Below are 23,730 nucleotides of genomic sequence, written 5' to 3' on the forward strand. Positions count from 1 at the left end.
TTATATGTATTTTTAATGTATCACTTGTTTCTTTCTTAAGTTTTTATTTGGTGTGATATTTTTGACTTAAAGGAAATAAAATCTTGAATACATACATGTAGTTTCTGTGTGAGTGTATGAAAATTGATTGTGAAATTGACTGCGATGCAAGGGGGCGGCAGCCAAAATCTTGCCTAGGGCACCAAATTGGTCAGGGCCGGCACTGAGTACTGTCATTGATTAGCTGTCTTGACCTTTGTCAGCCACATGATTCACATTACACAAGTTCTGCTGTTGTTATTGAAATTCTCTGTTCAACATGTCCTCCTCTGAAGATTATCAAACTGTTGTTAGGAAGTGATGAGGAGAGCTTCCATTTTTTATTTTTTAGTTGATCAGCACATCATAACTGCTGCTTAGGTTCAAACATCTTGTTCAACACAGATGTTTGTGATCTTTTAAAGGGTCATTTGGCTCATTTTAAGATGGCTATTCATTGTAATCTAATTACACCCAGTTACATGTATCTGTTTAGTAAATGACAAAGATGACATATGCCTCAAGATGCAAGAAACTCTGTTTGCTCTGTTTTCTATGACTGACACACACATGCAGACTTGTGTTTAATGAAGTTTCTGTGATGTTCTGCAGGAGGAAGGGAAGGAAAAGTACTTTCAGACGCTCCTAATGATAGTTAAGATGTAATTATGCACAAAGCTGTGTGCAAAGTTGAGAGCGCAGAACTCCCAGGGTGGCTCTGATCAAGAACAGCACGCTCTGAGAAATTCTTCTGTTTATACAAATTAGATGTTTTTATTATGTTTGATTTACTTGTCAGCTAATCATTCAGAAGCGCCTCTGCCAAGTTTTTGAAAATATTAAACTGGGCTCGGTGTGATCTTGTAGCCTCATTGCAGAAACTGCATCACATCCGCAGACCTTTATTAGTTATCATAGACTTAAAAAAAAATGTGGAGGGCTTGATAATAAAACATCAGGTATAAGAAAGATGTTTCTTATCTTTAAAAAAATGATTCCCTCTCCTGCTGTTTACCCTGATCCACATGTTTGATCGCATTATGCAATTATTAGATGTTGTTTGATGTGAAGTTAATTTACTCTGCATGCTTTTTGTTCCTGTTCCAAGATTTGAGTTTTGAGTCAGGTCTGACTGTGGTAGAGAAAGAACCCAGACGCACAATTCTCTAAATTTGCAATTTTAATGAAGAGAAATGTTTTAAATTTTTTAACCTGTGTGCACACCAAATAACAAGCGACAAACTTGCAAAGGACGCAAAACTGTAAAACTGTAAAAGCATCCCACCAACATACTTGACTTACTGATGTTCTTGGTCTTGAGGTGAAAGCAAAAGCTCTTAAATTGTTTTTCTTTTTCTGAAACAAAAACCAGCAGGGGGTGCTGTATCACTCTCTGATGGTTTTATTTTGAAAAACAAAAACAAAAAACGTGTACCGGAAGCTTTTACGTCCATGCCGCTCTATATTATAGATTGTAAATTGAGAAGATGACTCGGTGGCTATTTCTCGATATAACTGCATCTGAGCATTTCTGTAACTCATATTTTATCAGACACTACAACATTATTTTATCACGGTAAAAATGATTTAGGAAACTAATGTAGATTTTATTTTATAATTTTTTTTTCCAAATAGTGTGCATATTTTTAGTAAAGGCGTAGTTTTGCGGGGAAACATCACAATTCAATATTCTGAATTGTGCTTACTTGCAGTGTTATTATTAATAATATCCGGCACACACTTACAGATGTTATATTGACGCACATACTGCAACTTTTAGCGCAGAATGAGTGGGGAAGAGTATGTTCGAGGGTGATGTTGATACCTGGAATTTCGTGCAGTGAGAGCTCTTCGTTGTCCAACATATCATGAAACAACCTAGCTTGTCCTCCTCCACACCATTAGCCTATCTCTGTTGGCTGATCCATTCATTGACAACAGTGAGTGACCACAGGGGTAGCTACGTGTTGCAGATGAGATAACATTAAACTTTGGATGTCTGAGCTGGTTGTGTAAGTTAGCATGCGGTCACCTGTGGACGATGTTAGCTTTAGTCAGCAGCTCACTAGGTTAACGCTGCAGTTCGCCATATGTGCCATACATACGGACTGTAACGTCACCTCGACAGCAGCGACGCTTTGATGCTCCGGGGTGACCCCGTCTCTAGCCTGGAAGGTTTGTATACTCAGATGATTTCTACGTGTTCACTTCTTTAGATTTTACACTTACACAACATTTGCGTGTGCAGAAAACGACTACTTTCCTCCGTTATTCGGCTAATGTCAACTTACTTGACGGACGAGTATTGCTAACTAGCTCCAGCTGTTAGCGGCCTGAGATACTTGTTAGCATAAAGGAAACGATGTTCGACGTTTTCTCCCATTTTTTGTGTCAAAACGACAGAGAAAGGTTTCATGTGTCGTTCACATCTGATTTTTAAAGGATGTGTTTGAATTACAAATGGCAGTATCTTGTCTCCCCCTGGTGGTAAGATGGTGTTACACATGCTGTAGTTTAGTAGAAGTTAAAGCGCTTGTGTAAACTTAACATTTATAAGTACGTTGCCAACTTAAAGGGGCACTATGTTGTTTCGGGTAAGACATTTTTAATCAGTAGAGAATAATCTTTGTTGACGTGATTTTTTTTTTTTAATGGCTAAACAAAGTAAATAAACAAACTTGCTTCATTTTCATAACTGATTGAACTGTTTCATGCTATTTAACTTTGTTTATATTTGGCGGACCCTGCCACCTTTCCAGCTTCAAACGTTTTTCTTGGGACTTTATTTTCCTCTGAGAATGGCTTGTTTATCAAGTTATGGAAAAGAGTTAATTTTATTATATTAATGTCCAGTTTGTTAATGCAAACTTGTAATTTGTATTACAGTAACAAAGTTTTGTACATGACAGTCTCTATACAAGTCCAATCTTTGCTCACTGTAAGTGCTTATGTTGCCATAAATGAGGAAAGGTTTATTGTAGTGAACTTTATAACCCAGCTGCTCGCTGCTGCTTGTCCTGGGCCCTGATCCCTCTGTTGAAATATGCACATAATCACTGTCTCAGGGACGTGTTTGAAGAAACAAATGTCTGATTATATTCTTTGTGTGTTTATAGTCATTAAAGTCCTTGAATAAGATAAACCAGTATCTTTTATGACATGTCTACTACTTTACTACTGTATTACTGTATTACTTTATTACTCTATTACTTGTTTTTCAGGTAGCTGAGAGAAAGAGAAACCTCTTCTGACAACTTCTTAGACACTATGGCCCCACACCCGGTGATGCAGGCCATCATTGACCTCTCTGCAGGAGCCATAGGTAACTAACCACAGTGCTTTGTCTCTCAGAAACGACAACAAACCAAACAAACAATGTTACAGTGTACTCAAACGGCAGTAATTAATCTCGTTGAAATAATCACACCGCTTTCCCACTGCTTTACCCAACGACTCACTGGCTATGTCTGACGTAGCAGGAGATTTCGATGACTGCTGTGTTTTTCCGGCTCGTTTCTCTCTGTGCTCCCATTGACTCTTTATTGTGTTCGGTGGAGTGAAGCTCTCTCTGATTCTTATCTCTCTTCACTGCACAAAGTTAGATTTTCCTGTAGTTTGTCTAACAGCCATGCTCTGTCTGTTGTTGACAATTTTCTACCTTTCTCTCTCCAAGGGGGAGCTGCATGTGTCTTCAGTGGGCAACCGTTGGATACAGCAAAGGTCAAAATGCAGACTTTTCCTACTATGTACCGGGGTTTTATCCACTGCGTCACGTCCACCTACAAACAAGTGGGTCTGCGTGGCCTCTACCAGGGCACCTCGCCGGCACTGGTGGCCAACATTGCCGAGAACTCTGTGCTGTTTATGAGCTACGGCTTCTGCCAGCAGGTCATCCGCTTCACGGCTGGACTGCACAGTGACGCTGTGCTGAGGTAGAGGGGATGTTACCCAGGCTGTCCTTTTTTGTTGGCATGATGCTAACTTTACCCTAAATATAGACGTGAACGCTCTAATGGTCTTCTGTTTATCCTCCCCTCTGTTTTAGTGACGTGCAGAAAGCCTGTGCTGGCTCAGTAGCATCCATCTTCTCCTCGCTAGTACTCTGCCCCACTGAGCTTGTCAAGTGTCGGCTGCAAGCCATGTATGAGATGGAGGCTTCAGGAAAGATAGCTAAGAGCCAAAAGTAAGTATTTTGTAAATAGTTACATGTTGGATAATGCTGTATAAGTCACTTACTCTTGCATTATTCAAATCTTATGACTATATATATATCAGACGTTATATTATAAATATACTATACTCATTTAATTAATGCATTTGAAATCACTAAAAAAAGTTAGTTAGTGTAAATTCATCTTATTAATTTATTTAAAACTCTTCTTCAAGTGACCTTGTCCTATTGTGTGACATCGTTATGTGACAGTAACGGGTGTCACATTTCTGTCACACTAAAGAATGTTTCAGTCTCTTGTGTCAGTTTATGACCTTGCTATTTCAAGCTAACCTGTCATTAGCAGTAAGCAAAACACATTTGCACAGTTTTGCACATAATTATATAGTTTAACATAGTTCTTAGTTTACCCCCCAGGGCCTGTGTCCACAAAGCATTTCTTTCATAGCCATAGCGGTTTAGAAAAAAATAAATATTTGAACATTTCTGAGACAAAAACTAGCTTCACAGGTTCTTCAGGACCATGACCCTGAATAAGGTCCTTTACCTAAATAAAGTTGTCCATGGAATTGCCTGATTTAATATCTAGATATGGTGTGACAAAGGAGGAAATGGTTTTCAATGAAATAATGTATCAGGTTCACAGGATTTTAGAAATATATAGATGAAAAGTTATAGTTTGTGAACCATGCCTGAGACAGTCGCACCATAGGACAATTTTGAGATTTGGCTCAAAAATTAAAAAAACAATCAACAAAAGGAGTTTTACTAACAACAGGTATATGTAAAACAAATGTTTAACCAGTTACTGCATTATAAATAATGACAATAAGTACTCTATTCCATTTTAACTTGTGTGACAGTGAACATGCCATGTCACGTCAACGATATATTTCTGAGTTAGTGTTGCCGTGTGTGTGCATTGACTGAGCCATACGTCCCTCTGCTCTGACTGAAGCACAGTGTGGTCGGTGGTGAAATCCATCATGAGGAATGAGGGACCGCAGGGCTTCTTCCAGGGCCTGACCACCACCATAGCCAGAGAAGTCCCTGGTTACTTCTGCTTTTTCGGTGCCTACGAGCTCTCCCGCACTACCTTTGCAGACTACATGAAATGTGACAAAGACGACATAGGTACCGGCAAAATGTCCTGTCTGTCAACCACATATTTTTGATGATGAAATCCATTAAATAAAAAGAAAATAGCTGGAAAATTGAAAAAGGATCAAGGATGCTAAATACAGTGTTAGCTGCAGGCTAAACTGCATTGCTTCATATTACCATTGTGTTCCAGTCTAACTAGTGTTACTGTGTATGTCATAGGTGTGGCTCCAATAGTGTTCAGCGGTGGTTTCGGGGGGGCGTGCCTGTGGCTGGTGGTCTATCCTATGGACTGCGTCAAGTCTCGGATCCAGGTGATGTCTATGACGGGCAAACAGGCAGGGTTCTTCAAAACCTTCATGACCATCGCGCGTGCTGAAGGTAGAAGCGGGTTTGGCTTTGTTTGTTGCTTTCGTCTTCAGACTGCTGTTTGCATAATCAAGCAGGATGTAATATTTGCTGTTTCCGTTGTTTAGGTGTGAGGGCACTCTACTCTGGTCTCACTCCAACCATGGTCCGCACATTCCCTGCCAACGGGGCACTGTTCCTGGGTTACGAGGCCAGCCGCAAGCTCATGATGAAACAGTTTGATTGACAAAATATGCATAACACAAATGAAAGAGCGGTGAAATGGAAGCAAGTATTATAGCCATACAACTCAGTCCAAACATCAGTTGAAGCTTTGAAGCTCATTATGTGTTGGATCTGTTTTTTTCGCTATCTCCTGCTTTTGCTAAGTTCACCTAAAAACTACCACACTCCATCTCTCAACGTCTGACACGGTATTTACATTGTTATATCCTACTATTAATATATTTTTTAGATTTTAATATTTCTTTTCAACACTCCAAGATGCTACGGCCATCATACAACATACATATATTTTATATTTATGATATAGTATGTGAAGCACAGTATTGAACCACCTTGAGCCGCCTTGCCATGAGAAACTGTCAACACTCCAGTTATGTTTTATGTCTACCTCAACAAAGTAGTGTCCGCACAGAAATGCTGTTTCTCTGCCAGTCATTTAAAATCAGTCTTTAGTTGCTCTGTAAGCAGCTACATGGGTGAGAAAAGAACTCCGTTACGCTCATTGCTTGAAGGTTTTATTTTAAAATGTGAAGTGGCATATATTATTCTTCTTAACTGCCTAAGACGTCTTGTAATGGCTTTTGTTTTCAATCATGGAATCACTCTCAGCTTACGATGCGTCTTTTTTTAAGTATGCAGTTTTGTAAACAAATACACTATGACATTAGATTACTTGCATTAGGCAGCTTTACATTTCAAACTGCCTTGACTGAGGTTTTACAGGTATCATCATCCTTGAAATAAACATCAAACACAGCCAGCAGATGTTTTATATTTGAGTCAAATCTTATTTTCCATCTTACTGACTGTTTTTGTATTAACATGTAATATTCCATTCCTGTTGTGATTAAGTTTTTTCACCCAATGTTTGCCTTTTAAACCACTACATTCTGCCTTTTTTGTTGTGTAACCTTTATTGTTATGTCAGTGAGAAAATATCAACTGCCTTCTCTAATGTGCCATTTGCACACTGCATTCCCTGTGCAGGGTTGTTTTCCTTTGCTTAGAAGTGGCAGCTCAGAGTTCTGAGTCATATTCATTTAATGATAGTTGGGAAATGTAGGTATTTTAGAATACTAACCATTTAAGATGATACTGAAATGTTTGTATAAATATCAATCCTGATATTTTTCCTGTACAACCTATATGCATACAACCTGCATTAAAGGTGTCATTGAAGAATAACTGCACCCTGTGTTTTATTTGACTGGCTGTGTCCTGACTTTTAAAGGGGCAAAATGTTTAGCTGAAAACTACGGAAGCCCTAAAGGGCCATGCATTCATACATTTCATTTCCTCCGTTTTCCCGTGATAACGAGTTAATTTCATTTGTTTTCTCGAGATCTCGAGTTATTATCTCGAAATAACAACTGCTGTTTTCCTGAGATAACGGGATAATTTTCTCAAGATCTCGAGATAACGAAACTTTGTTTTCCCGAGATAACGATATAATTAATTTGAGATCTTGAGAAAACAAAACGATAGTGTAGTATATTAAATCATTGCAGGAAACATCATTCAGTGTAGCAATGTCAGAGGAGCAGGAGCATATCGATCACCGCGTCACATATCTTTTCAATCAAGGCCTGACACAGGCTGAAATAGCATTATGCCTTGCTATTACAGATAATATACACATTAGTGTGGGTAATCTAAAAAGATGCTTGGCAAGGCTTCAGCTATATCGGCGGCGCAATCTAAGTGAGCCTGATGTCGTCGTTAACTACATAGCTGACCAGCTACAAGGTCCCGGGCGTCTCCATATTCTCAGGCCTATCATATCACAGTCACTATCTCGAGATCTTGAATTAATTGTATCGTTATCTCGGGAAAACAAAGTTTCGTTATCTCGAGATCTCGAGAAAATTATCCCGTTATCTCGGGAAAACGGCAGTTGTTATTTCGAGATAATAACTCGAGATCTCGAGAAAACATATGAAATTAACTTGTTATTAATGAGATATCTCGAGATCTCAAATTAATTATATCGTTATGTCGGGATCTCAAGAAAATTATCCCGTTATCTCGGGAAAACAAAGTGTCGTTATCTCGAGATCTCAAGAAAATTATCCCGTTATCTCGGGAAAACGACAGTTGTTATTTCGAGATAATAACTCGAGATCTCGAGATAACGAAACTTTGTTTTCCCGAGATAACGGGATAATTTTCTTGAGATCTCGAGATAACGAAACTTTGTTTTCCCGAGATAACGATATACTTAATTCAAGATCTTGAGAAAACAAAACGATAGTGTAGCATATTAAATCATTGCAGGAAACATCATTCAGTGTAGCAATGTCAGAGGAGCAGGAGCATATCGATCACCGTGTCACATATCTTTTCAATCAAGGCCTGACACAGGCTGAAATAGGATTATGCCTTGCTATTACAGATAATATACACATTAGTGTGGGTAATCTAAAAAGACGGTTAGCAAGGCTTCAGCTATATCGGCGGCGCAATCTAAGTGAGCCTGATGTCGTTGTTAACTACATAGCTGACCAGCTACGAGGTCCCGGGCATCTCCATAATCTCAGACCTATCATATCACAGTCATTATCTCGAGATCTCAAATTAATTATATCGTTATCTCGGGAAAACAAAGTTTCGTTATCTCGAGATCTCGAGAAAATTATCCCGTTATCTCGGGAAAACGACAGTTGTTATTTCGAGATAATAACTCGAAATCTCGAGAAAACAAATGAAATTAACTCGTTATCACGGGAAAACGGAGGAAATAAAATGTATGAATGCATGGCCCTTTAGGGCTTCCGTAGAAACATAAAAAAAAAAAATCAACTGAAATGATCAACAGAATGTGAATAAACAGCAGTACTGACATCATAATGTCTATGTATTTCAGTCTGAACCGCTAGATGCATGGCTAACCGTTCCATTACACTTAGCAGTCGCTTTGGTGATATGCTGCCCCCCATTTGTGTTGAGTATGAAATTGAAAGGTGGCTTATAGTGCACGTTTAAAGGTGCACTTTGTAATTTTGGGGGGAAAAAAAATTCTTTCTAGCTTCAAACAGTGTTCTGGAGACCATTTTTTCTTCTGAGAAGTTTATTCAGTTATGGAAAAAATAAATATTTCTCAATTTGTATTATGTCATTAATATTGTAAATATTACAATTCTGCGTTTAAATTTCTTCTATAGTGCAAAAGGTGTAAAATGCAATGTATGATGTGACAGAGCTGTAGCAGTGGATCAGCAGCTTATATCTAAAACCAATTTATTTCAAATCAATTGATATTTTGCATGTCTAATCTCTTTGCCATTTTCACAACTTACATTACAAACATGTCTATGTGTTAGTATAATGAAATCAGGAAGTACACATAAAAAGTTAAAAAAAAAAAAAAATCTGTCAAATAGAGACAACAAAAAGTGAATATTTTAATGCAGCCGCAGCCATGAACACTGCTCTCAATCTTCCAGAAGGGGGCGCCAGTCGACTGTCAGGAAATCACAGCGGCTGCAAGTAAAAACCCGGTGAGATGTGAGATTCTACATCTGAGTAGAGTTTGGATTAAGATATCATAACAACACACATAACTGAATGTGTTTTCATTTCTATCAGGCTCAGCTTCATCTTACCCCTTTCTCTCTGCAGGTCCCACACAGGCAGCCAAAGAGCCCATTGATCATCTGAATGGCACAGAGAATCACCTCCAGGCTGCTCGTGGCCAGAAGAGTAGCAAACAGTCCAATGTTGAACTGCACAATGTTCTTAGGCTCTGTGCAGGTTCCCCACAATGTGTCGTCAGTCAGGTAATTCCGGTCTCTGCGTAAAAGAGGATCTGAATAATGAGAATCAGGACTTCAGGAACTTCAGAAATGTCACCAGAAAGTCACTCACCCGTTTTTAAAAGGTGTGCTCCAAATCAGGAAGACTTTGCAGAGGGGCCCATTCTGCAAACCGAGCACTGCCACACTGAAACTGTAGAGGGCACCGACCACACCCACTGCAGCAAATGCAATTGATAAGAACATCTGCAGAAGGTAAATGATAAGCCAAGGTCAGTAACATTTCTGCTGCAGCTGAAGACATAGTCTATTCATACTGAATTATCCCCCATGCTTACCCTCCCCCACACATGCCTCTGTGTTATTGATAAATGAGTAATGTGTGAGTTTCAGGAGGAACATGCTCTCAGTTGTCCTTGCATCTCTCACATTCCTCACATTTATTGTGTCAAACTGTGTTTTTCACCAATAGTAGGTAGAAAAACCCAACAGGCTGAAACATGTTTCACATCTTCCTGCTGGAAATCAGTTTGGAGACATTTTCTATATCTAAAGCAGCAGGGCAAACTTTATTTACTGGCCAATAATGAGGAAAGGTTTATTGGAAATGGTGTCATCTTAACTCCCCTAACAACCTGAAGAAAAACTCATCAACAAGAATACATTTCTCAGCTTGATATTGTTTAAAAATGTCATGTGATCATTTGTATCAGTAGGATTGGGAGTTTAAAACACATTTCAGTAAGCATTAAATAAACTTTTAAAACCTTTACATATTGTTTTTGCATCAAAAACAAAAGGCAGTATGTTCAAATCTTTTCAGAACTTGTAACAGGATACCACGCGACATGTCTTTTCCATCAGCTGATGTAATTTGTCTTTTTACATTTCATGTGTATTTCAGACTGACTCACCCCACATCGGTTCCCACAGCAGCCCTGTTTTCCAGTCAGGTTGATGTAAAGCGCTGGAAGCAATACCTGCACCAGGACAGGTGGGTTGACAAGAGTTCATAATCAGTTCATTGTAGTCAAATCAATACAGCGTTTTCACGTAATCGTGATACCTTAAGCTTGCAGAATATGTTAAAAATCATTGCAGAGGTAAATCTTTATCAGTCATGTAGTAGGAGTAGCTCATGAAACTACATTAAACTCAGATGTTTGAAACTTTTCTTCAGTCAGAATTGAATGTAGTTTTGTGGAGAAAGATCTTTAGTGACTGATTTTTTATGCCTAAACAAACTAAATAAACCAACTCTATTCGTTCTCATGACTGAATGAACTGAATAAACAAACTGACCTTAAAGGACAACACAATTTCATACAGTTTTACTTTGTTTATATGTGGCAGACCCTGCCACCTTTCTAGCGTCAAACAGTGCTCTGGAGACCTTATTTAGTTTTAGTTTAATTAGTTTGTTTTAATGTAAATATTCTCCAAAACTACATAGTGCCCCTTTAAATATCTGAAGAAGCCAATGTAAAGTAAAAAGCATTTTCTTTAGTTTAAGCTTTACATGACTCATATTTTTCTGAGGCTGCACATATCTCACAAAGGAATTTACAGCAGCTTTTAGTCCAGAGTCACACCCTTCAGCAACAGGCGAGAGAAGACACAACTTACCATTAAACCCCCTCCAACTAGTCCTCCCATGTACTTCACCTCCTCAGTAATATGTCCATCTTTGGCATACTTGACGTCCCCGCCAGGAAAGAACAAAACTATGTTACAGATAATGGATATGAGTGCCAACGGGTACAGAGTAACAGCAATGCAGCGGGAGCATTTTCCAGTACACATGTTGTCAGAGTGAAGACTACTGTAAAATGTCTCCTTTCCTAAGCTCAAGACCTTGTCCGTTTTCAGGCACAGGTTCCGCCTAAAACTAACCCTAAGAGGGAAATGACAGCAGGAACTTAATATGGTGAGTGATGTTAGCGTGTGGGAGGTGTACTGACAAGCAGATAACATGGACAGGCAGAGCCTGGGATAGGTCATTGAGGCATGCGTGACTCATACTGTGGTACCTTTTGAGAGACAACGTTCGGTCTGTTGAGTTAATGAGTAGATGCACATTTTTTGGTTCAAGATGGAAATTGATTAAAGTCATCTGAGTGTCTGAGTCAGAAGCAGAGAATTAATGTGACAGACATTTCCAACTCCACCTATTGTAAACAGTGTACTGGTGATGTATTGACATTGTGCCTGCAGGATCACAGCACGGTTGGACTTTGGACCTGTAGCAGAAAGCTAGGCAGAGTGAGAACAATGTGTCATTGACATCAACTGCAAACCGCTGATAAATGACCACACTGTGACTGTTTCAACACTGACCGGACAGGCTACATATTTTAGTTTCTCCAGTGAGCTGATGACTGCAGCTGTTTCAGTGTTGTAATAATAAACTGTGTAAAAGTAAAAAAAAAAAGAAAAAGAAAAGGGGAAGCGCTTCCTAAAATATGAGTTGTCTCCAAGCAACGCTGGGGCGAGGCCGTGCTCCTCCCCAGAGAGAGAGAGAGAGGTTGTAAATTTACTGCTGCTGGATTTGAATTTTGTTCCACAATAGTATTGATTTGTTATTCAATGCGACACACAACCACCATCACTGACAGCAGACTGAGCGATTATTCCCCTTTTTTGATCCAATGTGTATTTTTTTATTGATTGAAAACATGCTGTGATAAGGATTATACAGCACACATGCATATTTCACAGGTATCATAAAATGTCATGGAGGAACTGGCGTAGTAAATGATTGACTTTTTATCATCAGTATATGACTGGGTATCTCTGGGTTCCTCATGATGAGTATACTATACTCTTGAGTTCAAGCCAGAGCATCCTGTATGTGTCCCTAATTATTAGGCCCATGTTTTGGCTATGATTTCTCAAATATCAGTAAATGTCAGGTGTTGTCTATACCGCAGTCTGTCCTGGCCTTAAGATCTAGATGATCAGCTGGTGAATATATAAACTCTGACCTTCTCATGCAGTAAACTGAAACACAACACAGAAATGTAGCAGTGGATCTGTAGCTTATACTTTTAAACAACTTATTTGAAAACTAACCTTTTTTTTTAGATTATTTCTAACACTGTGTCTTGTCATAACATAACTTAAGATCCCCTCCACACATTCATTAAGGCATGAATAAGTTCTCTAATGTGTGTCTGATGTAAAGTATAATTACCACATTAAAAAGCCTTTAAATGGCTCACATTCCTCCTCCCTCATTAAAAATTCTAGAATATATTAATATGCAAGTAGTCTTCATTTCACAAGTTAAGTAAAGTCCATACTCAGTTCCCACATCGCACGTGTCTATGCTGAATATAAGAATACTCAAAGAGAGCAAGCATATCACCAGATAAACCACCGACTGCTGCTAACTTTAACTCTCGTTAGCTAGTTAGCACAGTTAGCCGCACAGCTAGTGCTTCTAGTGGCTGACTCACCCCGGACTAGGAGCTTGGAGAGTGTTGGTGTTGTACAGTATCAGAACAAAGCAGCTAGCGGCTAGCTCAGCATGCTAACTTCAGAAGATATCTCGGCAACGCAACACAAAGACGTCTTCGACATAATGTCAAGTCATGTTATTTCTTCACATTCTGTTGATTATATTATTTTATTTGTTAATGATTTCAATTCGTACACATTGCACCTTTAAAATCAGATTTTCAATGAGTGGAGAGATATTTTACCCTTTCAGCCACGAATGTGAAAACGGCCTTCTCTTGTCAAACTCTGCACAGACATCATTCTACACAGTGAAGCTCAAACATTCAACTGTAGGAACAAGAAGAGAAACACATTTTTGACTGAAAGGGGAATTTAATACATTGCAACAGTATGAAAATACACATTAAAAACTTTAAAATCTTTTAGCAAGAAGGTGTGAAAAAATAAATGTTTTCGCCAGGAACAAGATGCTCAGCTGTCTATCAGTGGATGGCAGTCAACTCTCCAAATGGGATATGCAAATAGTTAATTTATGGTCCCTGTCTGTTAAAAAAAAAAAAAAGCAAAAGAGAGAGAGAGGAGAACTGAAGTTAAGATTTCATCAAATTACATAACTTACGTGATAAATATCTTGGTTTGGACCTAACCAAATGAAGAACTTAGAGCGTGACCTCTTCAACTTTACCTCGGTTTTGTTGCAGGTCCCACACAGGCAGCCGATGAGGCCGTTGATCATCTGAATGGCACAGAGAATCGCCTGCACACAGCTGACTGCAATCAGAGTGCAGAAGAGTCCAGTGTTGAACTGCACCACATTCTTAGGCTCGATGCACAGTGGCCACACCTTGGGGTCAGATTGGTAGCTCGCATTGCTTTGTAAAAGAAGAGGCTTATAAATAACTGGAACTTCGTACAAACTTTACTAATGCTAACGGGACATTTCAGTTTGTCACCTGTTTTTGAAAGGCGTGGTCCATTGCCCATTATATAGGCAGAGCGGCCCGTTACCGACACCAGACGCTGCCACAATAAAACTGTACAGGGCACCTGCCAAACCCTCTACAGCGAATCCAATTGACAAGAACATCTGCAGAAGATCAGAGAGTGAAAAAGTCTGAAGTTGTTTAAATATTTTTATGTTTCATAGTGTTTTGTCTGTTTAGACACATTCCAATAAGCCTTTTAAACAGATCTGGAATGTATAAATAAATATTCTTTTGCAAAAATAGAAAAGGAGAACCTGAGCTGTGCTGCGGCTGATGGTGCTGCATTATCTTATCTATCTCAAGTACACCAAAATGTTGTGCAATGGTGATGCAACACCGAGCGGCATATTTCTTCTTTTTTATCAGCTCGACTGGCTTCCATTAAACACTTATATTTAGCTGAGCTCCTCCTAATCTTAAAAATAATAGTTTGACAGAAAAATCTTAACTCGAGCTACTTTTTCCTTTTATCTGTTACTGAGCACAGGAAATGTCTGACTGACTCACCCCACAGCGATTTCCCATGCATCCTTCTTCTCCAGTACAGCTGATGTAAAGTGCTGGGATCAACACCTGTGATGGACGTTAGGACAAGAGGGAATTAAATGCAGCATCAGTGTGATAAAACATGTAACTAAACAATCTGACAAAATAGTTCATGAGTTTAACTGTTCAGCACATGGAAGACTTTGCATCTTCAGTCAAGTTTTGAGGAATTCATTTTTCAAACTGCAGCAAAACTTTGCTTCAGTCGGGATGAAAAGGGCCTTAATGAGTGTTACACTTTGAAATATGCGGTACTTGATGATACTAATGAATAATGCAATAGATTTTAAGTTCTGCAAGAGAATCACAGATCTTTACCACAGAAATTAGGACCTGGAACAGCCCAAAACCAATAAAACATACAAAAACAATATAAATCCAGTGTTCTTCATGCACATTATACTCCAGAAATAGAGTCACAGTCCTCAGTAACAGGTTAAAGAAAAAGACAACTTACCATCAAACCCCCTCCAATGAGTCCCCCCATGTATTTCACCTCCTCAGTAATGTGTCCCTCTCTGGAGTACTTGACAGCCCCGCCAGGAAAGAACAATATTATGTTGCAGAGCATGGACAGGAACACTAACGGGTACAGAGTATAAGCAATGCAACGGGAACATTTTCCAGTACACATGTTGTCAGCATGGAAACTAACGAACTGATGTAAAACCTCTTGATCATTCGGTTTTTGCTCAAATCCTTCCTGTTTTCAGGCAAGTCCAACGTGAAGTTCGCAGAAAGAGAGATAGGCAGATAAACACTATTAATGATGGTGAACTGGTGACGAACGTGTAATTAGGCGATTAATAACAGTCTTACATGTACTTTGTTACTTTTTCTGTAGATTGTACTTGTTGAAGTATTTATAATCCAGCATACATAGGAGAAAAATCAATACTGTATACTTTATTCCTCATTTATCTTTAGACTGTATATGTGTCTAAGTATGCCTGTATATTAACAGACCTGTTCTGAATAATTAAGGACTTCACAGGTAGGGAAACAAACTAGGGATGAAAGCTCATGAAAACATGTAAATTGTCTTTTATTTTACAGTTCCATACAGCTAGACATCTGTGTATATATATAATAAAATTATTAAGGCCTACTCCTTATCTATTTAATGCCAGAAAAATGTTAATGGAGTGTTTTTTGTGAACATTACTTCATTTGTGGTCTGGGAACCATAGTAATTGTGTAGTTTTGTTGTTTTTATTAAGTTTTTATTTTATGTTATTTTATGTAAATGGTGTATTTTAAAGTCCCCTCCACTAATACCTCCACTGTGCAGAATGTGCAAAGTTTGACACTAGAAGACTGTTTTCACCTTTGCAGAGGAGGAAGTTTATCTGTCCTCGCCTTAAATCTGAATTTAAAGGTGCAATATGTGCAAAATTTGGTTTAAAACATTTTTAAAAAATTAAAGGTCTAATCTGTAAGAATTTTAGTTGATAGCTCTCAAAAATGAACTACAATTATCAACAGAATGTGAATAAATAACTGTATTAATGACAATATAACATCTATGCATTGTTGCAAAGATATCTACTGAAGATAGCGTGCTAACCAGCTAGCCCCAGTCCATCACGGCCCAAACCTCCTGTGCTAGCGGTGCAACCACCAACACCTCCCTCCTGCTCCGAGCTTCCAGTCCAGGTCGCTAGCTGTACTGCTAACTGAGCTAACTACTTAATGGCCTTTACAGTTAGCAGCAGTTTGCGGTAACTCTGGTGATATGCTGCCCCCCGATTGGTTTGGAGTCTGAATTCGACAGGTGGCTAATTCTCACATAATGCCCCTTTCATTAAAATGATCACAGAATGTGAAGAAATAACAGTTCTGACGTGATGTCAAAGACATCTATGTGTTGTGCTGCAGAGCTATCTACTGAAGTTAGCATGCTAACCAGTGAGTCCCAGCGTGTCTTGTCTGGTAAGACTACAGCACACACCCAGTCTGGACCAATAACTGCACGGCTAACTGAGCTAACTACCTATCAATAGCTACAGTTAGCAGCAGTTAGTTGCTCTGTTGATATGCTGCCCCCTTATGGGTTTGGAGTGGCCTTGCTTTGACAGGTAGCCAGTTCTTACATATTGCACCTTTAAGATGTTTACCTTCAATTAGACTATCATTCAACTTGTGCAGTATTTGCCTCTCAGGTATCCACAGGGATAAATGTTTGTCCAACAGAGTATAAAAAGGATACATTTGACTTTTTTAAGGTGATTTTTTTTTAAATGCAACTTGGACTTCCGGGCCACACGTGTGTTATGTCAGGGCGACCCCTCCGAGATAAGAGTCCACTGTCCCGGCCCTGTGTCCTCCTCTTGAGGCCCTGGTGTAAACATAGGGGGATCCGTGAGCACTCCCCCTGCTCCTGTTACTGAGCAGCACCCTGGCTGCAGCTGGACCACCATGGCCACGTCTCCCGTCAAACAGTTCCTGGTTTCCTTTTTAATGCCCAAAAAATGTTACGAGGAGATTTTCGTCAACCTTCACATGCACGGTGAGGCTCGTCTTTGTCAGTTATCGATGAAATGTCGCGTGAACTCTTTCCAGATGTGCTGGCGGTGGGGGGGCTCGGGGGAGGCTCGCCACTCCCGCTGATAGTTGAGCGGTGTAAACACACCTGGAAACTAAATCTGAAAATGTTTCGTGTTATCTGGGATATTCTTTCTGTTGATCGTTTCAGAAATCACGTTTAGGCACACACGTCGCGTCTCACTGTGTTATCCAGCTGTAATGACGATCGTGTAAACATCTGCTGCAGTCTGAATGTTTTCCCTTTTTTAAAAATTATTATTTATTTATTTATTTTTCCCAGTGCCGTGCCTGAAGTTTACCCTGATCAGGATTTTGGGATTCTGGATCCTGCTGGACACTTTCCTGGGTAAAACTTCTCCTCAACCTTTCTGATTGAATCACGTGACAGCAGCAGCAGCAGCAGGTCATCAGCAGGGTCAACACTGACAAACAAAAACAGGCAAAGATGTTAGTAATAGTTTTCTCTAGTAAAGGTAGCAATGATGTTGCATTTTACTGCTTTTAAGGTCAACTGCTTTACATGCTGTTGGCAGAAGAGCCAGACTATCAGCCAATATTGGCCCATCACAGATATCAGTGTACCGGTTTCCGGTTTCAGGTCACTGATGTCATTGTAGACAGAAAAGTTTATTGTAAATCTGTGAAATATCCTGCCTCCATTACATATTTTTGAGGGATCGCTACAAAAAAAATATATATATTGGCTGATATAACGATATCTGATTTTTTTTACCCCCAAAAAACTGCATATTGGTCTGGCTGTAGTTGGCGCCAGGCGTGTTGAGGGGGCATCAGGTGGGAAACCATCCCCTTTGTTTACAAAAATGACCCAAATGCATCTGCCATGTTAACCTCCCATCCTGCCTCTTCTTTCCCTAGTAGCAGAGAGAGTGTAAGGACAGTGGGTCTGTTTAGTTAAATATCTAGTCTGCCTGACTCATCGATCCTGTGTCTGACTGAAGTTCATGTAAGTTAGACTCTACAGCCCCGACAGTGGTTCTGAAACCAAAAGAACCAAAAGAGTCAGTTCACCATTCGCGGGTGAATGAAATGAAACCAGGTGCATCCCACAGCAGTGCAACATATTCTATGAGATCATTGTGTGTTTGTAGCGTTGCTGTCCTGTGAGAACCATGAATCAGTTTTTACTGTAACCTTTCAGTTTATCAGAAAAATTCAAGTTCAAAATCACCAGATTTGGAGATACATGACTTTCACTGCAGAGGAAAGGCAGGGCTTTAAGACATGCAATCTGAAAAGTAACTAGTTACTAAAGCTTTCAGACCAATTCAGTAAAAACTGCAGTAGCAGCTCTGAAGTGTAGTGTCAAAATATATCTGAAATGTGTACTTAAGTACAGCAGGCTACTGAAAGAGTAAATGTACTTAGTTACATTCCATCACCGCTAACAGATGAGAAGAGACAAGCCTTTCTTTTCACCATAATGATTGATCACTGTTGATTGTATCTGTGAACACAATTATCAAACCATGACAGCCGTTAAGTGTTCTGGTAAACAACTATGAAATACCCTTTAACATGATTACATCAGGCCTGATGATGACATCGCAAAGCCACTTCATTAACATGTCATCTACGCAGAAGCATGTTTATGGGAAACGGAGTCACACCACAGTGCAATGAAGTGCAGTTGTTTGTTTGTATACATTATTGACTTCTTGACTTCATGTCGGCTGTGTTCAGTGATGTAGCACCTCCTCTGCCCCACCCTCACCTCCTTGTGTGTCGTCTCCCTGCAGCACAGCCACCCCAGCTGTTGAAGATACTGTGGAGAGGAAGTGCTGCGGGTCTCAGTCTGGCCTCTGCCCTGCTGCAGCTTTATGCCTTCTCATGTCCCGTCGTTTACGCCATGGCGCACAACTTCCCGCTATTGTACGTATTCAACCAGAGTAAAGAAGCCTGTGAGAACTCTGTCTGTGCTGATTCACCGGAAGATCAGACCATGAGTCATTGAGTGATTATCGCTGATAACAGTGTTACATGTTGCAATCTTTCCAATACGTACGCATAGAAACAGAGAGATGTTGTAAACAAACTGTAACCTAGACTTATCTTAAAGCTCATATATGACCAGATGTTTACTCAGATCACTCAGGCTGTATAAATATGTGACTCACTGACTTTGAAAGTAAGTCGTCTTCACGCCCCTGAGTGCACACGTGACATCATTGAATACATGTTTAACAGATGAAGCATGTTCTGTCAAGTTTAAAGACTCTGAGTCCGTTAATGTACATACCCTGCAGCGAATTATCTGAGTAGAGAGTATTGATCTGTTTTTTTCAGCTGACGGTATGTATCTGCAGTTTTATCACAGATGTAAACCTTACATGTGTTTGTTTTTCTTCTGCTCTACAGTGCCTATGGTGAGAGGCTCCTCACATTGGCCCAGACAGCAGCGATTGTCTTCTTTATCCTGCATTATCGTGGTGATACCCTCAGAGGTACCGGCACATTTTTCCAACTTCACATTCCAAATAATCGATATACTTTCAAGATAACTCTGGCATCACTCGTTGTTTTTCTCACTGTCAAGAAACCAAGCTAAATCCAAAAACAAAAGGCAGGCAACAAAAGCAAGAATCCAAGAGCAAACTAATATTACACGAGAAACTGAGGCAGCAAACGCAGGACTGGGGAACAGATGAGGAAACGCAGAAGAACTGACGAGGAAAGAATGAAAAACACAGACTTAAATAGACAAGGGAGGGAAGGCTTATAAGGGACACAGGATCCATCGTTTTCATGCCTCCCATTAATTTTCTATGTAGGAGGCCTCACAATGCATTCTGGTAGCGGTGTTGGCATAAATTTGAATTCTGGCAGCTTTATGCAAGTCAGAGACGTTGGCCGTGGCCCGTGACTCACCGTTTTTGGAAACTCCTGAACAACTCTAAAAACTAAACATTGTCAAGCTAAAATGAAGACGGTTTCAGCAACTGCGTGGCTTATTTCTCCCTTAAAATGTCTCCAGGCACTCAAAAGTCATCTCATGACACTCTCCAATTTGAGCACGTCTAGACCATAATCTTTAATTAATTTACAGAGGCCCAACATTTTCCCCATGAGCAAGCACACAGCTGGCCATCTGCCGAGACCGACACTGAGCTTATATAACAGAAAGTTTCCAAACTTGCTGCCTTGTTGGTCTGGTGTGAAATCCCGCCGCGCACAGCCCACGAGTAGCTTTCGTCCAATCAGGTACATGCACTTTGTGTTTGCGTGGTTGTCATGGGGTGTGTCCTGTTTTGGTCGGACATACAAAGCATGCAAAACTGGGACGCGTTGTGTGGCCTCGCATCAAACGAGCCCCTGTGGACACTTACCTTAATAGGGTAGTCCAAAAAGGGAAGTGCAGGAAAGACAAGAGACAGGAAGTGGAAGATAGAACATGACACAAGAGGATAAGACCTAAAAACCACGACAGTAGTATTTATCTTGGGAGTATTTACAGCAGCAGCAGCAGCAGTGTATGTTGGATTGCCTCAAATTAATCTTCATTATTATTTTTGTGTATTTATCAGATTTTGTGTTTCACCTCGCCTTGAATCAGTACAGTAAATGTCCTCTATGAAGAACTGTACCGATGCACTATAAACTGAATGGCTATCCCGAGCCAACAGAAAAGAAAACTTCCTTTGATGTTTACACACTGAGAGTGGATTCAGATAACAGATTCAGATAATTATTGTTTCAGGCAACAGTCACGAGGTAACTTTTACAAGGAAGCACTAATTAGATACCACCCATGATGGCCATGCTTTCATCAAACCGCTTGCTCTAAGAAATGTTGCCTCCCACTGATGAAACTATTGACGACAAAGATCTTTGGTGCCAAATGTCAGTATTGGTACCATTTCAGAAAGCATTAAATACTGAAATAAGTACTGAATAAGATAAAAATCTATTTGTTCCTGTTCCAGTTTCGGTCAATGCTTTCCTGGAACGCCACCCTGTGGTCATACCACTCAGCACAAACACATTGACAGAGAGCAGCTTTTAATTTTAAAGGTTGAGATCATTATTTAACGAGCCTATTTTGACATTGTCAGACTATTAAATTAATTCATGAAAAGTTGTACTAACAAATGTTTGTCGTGTCTTTCTGTTTTACCTTTCTGTGGCAGGAGCGCTGTTCCTCTTGGCGTACAGTGGTGTAATGTTCCTTCTGGGCTCCTACGCAGCTGCAGCAGTCGTCTCAGCGATGCAGGCCTCCAGTGTGGCGGCTTTAATTGGAAGCAAGGTAGCAACTCAAAGGCTTATCTTACAAACCAGGATGTTAAAAAAGTTAGGATGCTTAGTAAAACATCAATTAAACAGAACGTGATCATTTTCTTATCCTTTTTGACATATACTCAATTCAAAGCAGTACAAAGACAATATATTTTATTTTATATATATTTTACCTCATCACAGGGCTCCAAACTGTGGTGGACCTGACTTTTTCATTTAGGCGCACCAGCACATAATCTAGGTGCACTCAATAATTCACGTTAATTTAATTTCTTAGCACATTACATAAATTATTGTAAACAGGAGTAAGTTGCAAATACATGTTTTTCTTCACTTAAATCACAGCACACACGACCAAGAAATGGCGATAACCTCAATCATTTAAAAAAATAAGCAGCTCAATTTCAGGCGCACTAGTACGATCAATGAAAGACTTGTGAACTGTGAAGTGATTGTGCACAAATTTATCAGAGTGAACGTATTTACTTGATTTGTCGTTTCCAGGCTCTCCAGGCTCGAACGAACCACTACAACGGCCACACGGGCCAGCTGTCCGCTCTGTCTGTGTTACTATCGTGTGCAGGGTCTCTGGGTGTTACCGTTATGTCTCTACAGGTAATACAAACAAACACAAACACAGCTGCACAACTTCACATTTTGCACTACTCCAATCTGCCAGTGTTGTTTTAACTAACTGAGAGTGCCTCGAACTTTATTTTGTAGGAGACCGGAAGCTCACTTACTACTCTGTCACACATGCTGTCAGCCTGTCTCAGCTGTGTCCTCCTGGCCCAGGTCCTCTGCTACACGAGCGCTGAGACACCACGAAAAAGAAAAACAAGTAGATGGTGGAGGACGGTGACGAACACTAACATCATACGCAGGTTCTTCCTGTCATTCAAAAAAGGTTTTGAGGCAAAGTAATAATGTTTACAAGGTCTATTTGTACAAATATTCCTGTGTGTTACACTCAGATCTACTTAAAAAGGTCATTGTGATGTTATTCATTATATCATTTTATACATTTTAAATGTTATTTCTGCAGCTATTTTCTTTTTGTGTTATTTTAAGGGGGAGCGAATAAAAAGATCTCTGTCGCCTCCTAGTGATTCAAATAAGCATTACCTTATTCTGAAGGGTAAATTGCAATGGCATCTCCAGATGACCGTCAAAATAAAACAGTCAGCTCTTTAGTGTATTTCTCTTTTATGAGAAACTCAGAAGTGAGAGCCAACTGCTTTTAATTTAAGTACAAACTTGACAAACTGTCTAAGGGTAGGTAGAGTAAGGCAAACGGGTTTTTTAAACATTTGCACAAGAATTTCACTGAGTTTTTCCAAAGCACAGACAGGGTTTAATACTGGAGAAGAAGAATTTATCTTACAACCGTTTTTGAAAGAAATTGTGACGTCAAAAAAAGTAATCATTAAACTCAACAAGTGAAGGTTTCTTTTTTCATATATTAACTTAGTCACCAGGTCACTGTCTGGAGCAGCAGGAAGTAGGGATGATTGTTGGTTAGTTATGTTTCCTTGAACTTCCTCAACCTTGATGTCACAATAAGAGTGACTAATGGAAAACTTCATTCACTCATTTTAGGTGTAACAACCTTTTCATGAACTGGCCTCTGAGCTTCAAGTAAAACCAGCCACCATGAACAAGGTGTCCAGTGTTGCTCAGTTACACTCCAGATATTAGCAGGAGCTCTGCCAAGACACTCTGAACATTGACACATTAACCTTGTTAGTTTTGGCAGCTACTTGTTTGTTTCTATCCAACAGGACGCAAGAAACTAGTGACTGCTCATCAGGTGCAATAGACCACTCTTTATGGCTTCAACATGTAGTGCTTTACATTCATATCATATGGATACTGTCATACCTGTTGAACTGTACTGTGAACTGTGAATTTAATGATGCTGTGAATTATTATTATTAATATTATTTGTATCTCTTGACATTCAGCAATGAAATAAAACATTGCCACAGAATGACGTATATTTAAGTGAAAGCAAACAGAGTTATCAGAGCCGCCACCTTCAGTCACCTTCATGTCAGGACTGTGAACGGCACAATCAAACATGATCTGTGTGTACATAAAAATCTTGGCTTCACACATTTCCATCTGGGAGTCCTGTTACGTAAAACAAATGCATTTTCACACAGCTGACTTTCTGAACAACTCTTTTATTTACCTGAAGCACAGAGGCTTTGAACCTGCCTGTCAGCATTGTGAGGTGCACATGCCCCAGGCCAAACTCTAGCAGCCCTGCAGACATGAGACACGCCCAGTGTTGTAG

General features: G+C 39.7%; 4 protein-coding genes across 5 annotated transcripts; 2 read left to right on the forward strand and 2 right to left on the reverse strand.

The window, feature by feature from the left end:
- The first annotated feature begins 2,109 nt into the window (after positions 1-2,109).
- On the forward strand, positions 2,110-7,064 carry slc25a15b (solute carrier family 25 member 15b). Its single transcript, XM_073479546.1, has 7 exons — positions 2,110-2,193; positions 3,240-3,340; positions 3,692-3,950; positions 4,064-4,201; positions 5,148-5,323; positions 5,513-5,671; positions 5,767-7,064. The coding sequence occupies exons 2-7, from the start codon at positions 3,286-3,288 to the stop codon at positions 5,883-5,885; spliced, it is 906 nt and encodes a 301-aa protein (XP_073335647.1). The 5' UTR covers positions 2,110-2,193; positions 3,240-3,285; the 3' UTR covers positions 5,886-7,064.
- Positions 7,065-9,104: 2,040 nt separating this feature from the next.
- On the reverse strand, positions 9,105-11,598 carry tm4sf21a (transmembrane 4 L six family member 21a). The gene is made up of 5 exons (XM_073479957.1): positions 11,263-11,598; positions 10,551-10,616; positions 9,749-9,882; positions 9,487-9,673; positions 9,105-9,364 (listed from the first exon to the last, which is right to left on the reverse strand). Exons 1-5 carry the CDS (start codon positions 11,437-11,439, stop codon positions 9,356-9,358), a joined length of 573 nt encoding a protein of 190 aa, XP_073336058.1. The 5' UTR covers positions 11,440-11,598; the 3' UTR covers positions 9,105-9,355.
- A 1,852-nt stretch (positions 11,599-13,450) lies between these two features.
- Positions 13,451-17,488, reverse strand: LOC141007004 (transmembrane 4 L6 family member 4-like). Of its 2 annotated transcripts, none has more exons than XM_073479323.1 (5): positions 15,088-17,488; positions 14,592-14,657; positions 14,052-14,185; positions 13,784-13,869; positions 13,451-13,641 (listed from the first exon to the last, which is right to left on the reverse strand). In XM_073479323.1, exons 1-5 carry the CDS (start codon positions 15,262-15,264, stop codon positions 13,595-13,597), a joined length of 510 nt encoding a protein of 169 aa, XP_073335424.1. In that variant the 5' UTR covers positions 15,265-17,488; the 3' UTR covers positions 13,451-13,594. The 2 variants fall into 2 exon arrangements, with proteins under 2 accessions (XP_073335424.1, XP_073335423.1); XM_073479322.1 differs by having other exon boundaries at positions 13,784-13,970.
- LOC141007002 (mannose-P-dolichol utilization defect 1 protein-like) lies at positions 16,994-23,421 on the forward strand. Its single transcript, XM_073479321.1, has 7 exons — positions 16,994-17,139; positions 17,458-17,523; positions 18,938-19,070; positions 19,557-19,642; positions 21,326-21,441; positions 21,936-22,046; positions 22,155-23,421. The coding sequence occupies exons 1-7, from the start codon at positions 17,049-17,051 to the stop codon at positions 22,353-22,355; spliced, it is 804 nt and encodes a 267-aa protein (XP_073335422.1). The 5' UTR covers positions 16,994-17,048; the 3' UTR covers positions 22,356-23,421.
- The last annotated feature ends 309 nt before the right edge of the window (positions 23,422-23,730 follow it).

Source organism: Pagrus major, chromosome 13, assembly GCF_040436345.1.
Source record: "Pagrus major chromosome 13, Pma_NU_1.0".
Classification (NCBI taxonomy): Eukaryota; Metazoa; Chordata; class Actinopteri; order Spariformes; family Sparidae; genus Pagrus; species Pagrus major.

What these genes read in the sequence shown, in the direction of transcription:
- LOC141007002 (XM_073479321.1), top strand. Translation starts at nt 17,049, where the DNA reads ATGGCCACGTCTCCCGTCAAACAGTTCCTGGTTTCCTTTTTAATGCCC. An exon ending in CGTCAACCTTCACATGCACG is followed by an intron (nt 17,140 to 17,457) that starts GTGAGGCTCGTC and finishes TATTTTTCCCAG; the next exon opens with TGCCGTGCCTGAAGTTTACC. An exon ending in GCGCACAACTTCCCGCTATT is followed by an intron (nt 19,071 to 19,556) that starts GTACGTATTCAA and finishes TCTGCTCTACAG; the next exon opens with TGCCTATGGTGAGAGGCTCC.
- slc25a15b (XM_073479546.1), top strand. Translation starts at nt 3,286, where the DNA reads ATGGCCCCACACCCGGTGATGCAGGCCATCATTGACCTCTCTGCAGGA. An exon ending in CCTCTCTGCAGGAGCCATAG is followed by an intron (nt 3,341 to 3,691) that starts GTAACTAACCAC and finishes TCTCTCTCCAAG; the next exon opens with GGGGAGCTGCATGTGTCTTC. An exon ending in ATGTGACAAAGACGACATAG is followed by an intron (nt 5,324 to 5,512) that starts GTACCGGCAAAA and finishes TGTATGTCATAG; the next exon opens with GTGTGGCTCCAATAGTGTTC.
- LOC141007004 (XM_073479322.1), bottom strand. Translation starts at nt 15,264, where the DNA reads ATGTGTACTGGAAAATGTTCCCGTTGCATTGCTTATACTCTGTACCCG. An exon ending in TCATTGGAGGGGGTTTGATG is followed by an intron (nt 14,658 to 15,087) that starts GTAAGTTGTCTT and finishes CGTCCATCACAG; the next exon opens with GTGTTGATCCCAGCACTTTA. An exon ending in GCATGGGAAATCGCTGTGGG is followed by an intron (nt 14,186 to 14,591) that starts GTGAGTCAGTCA and finishes GATCTTCTGCAG; the next exon opens with ATGTTCTTGTCAATTGGATT.
- tm4sf21a (XM_073479957.1), bottom strand. Translation starts at nt 11,439, where the DNA reads ATGTGTACTGGAAAATGCTCCCGCTGCATTGCTGTTACTCTGTACCCG. An exon ending in TAGTTGGAGGGGGTTTAATG is followed by an intron (nt 10,617 to 11,262) that starts GTAAGTTGTGTC and finishes GTCCTGGTGCAG; the next exon opens with GTATTGCTTCCAGCGCTTTA. An exon ending in AGCACACCTTTTAAAAACGG is followed by an intron (nt 9,674 to 9,748) that starts GTGAGTGACTTT and finishes TCTTTTACGCAG; the next exon opens with AGACCGGAATTACCTGACTG.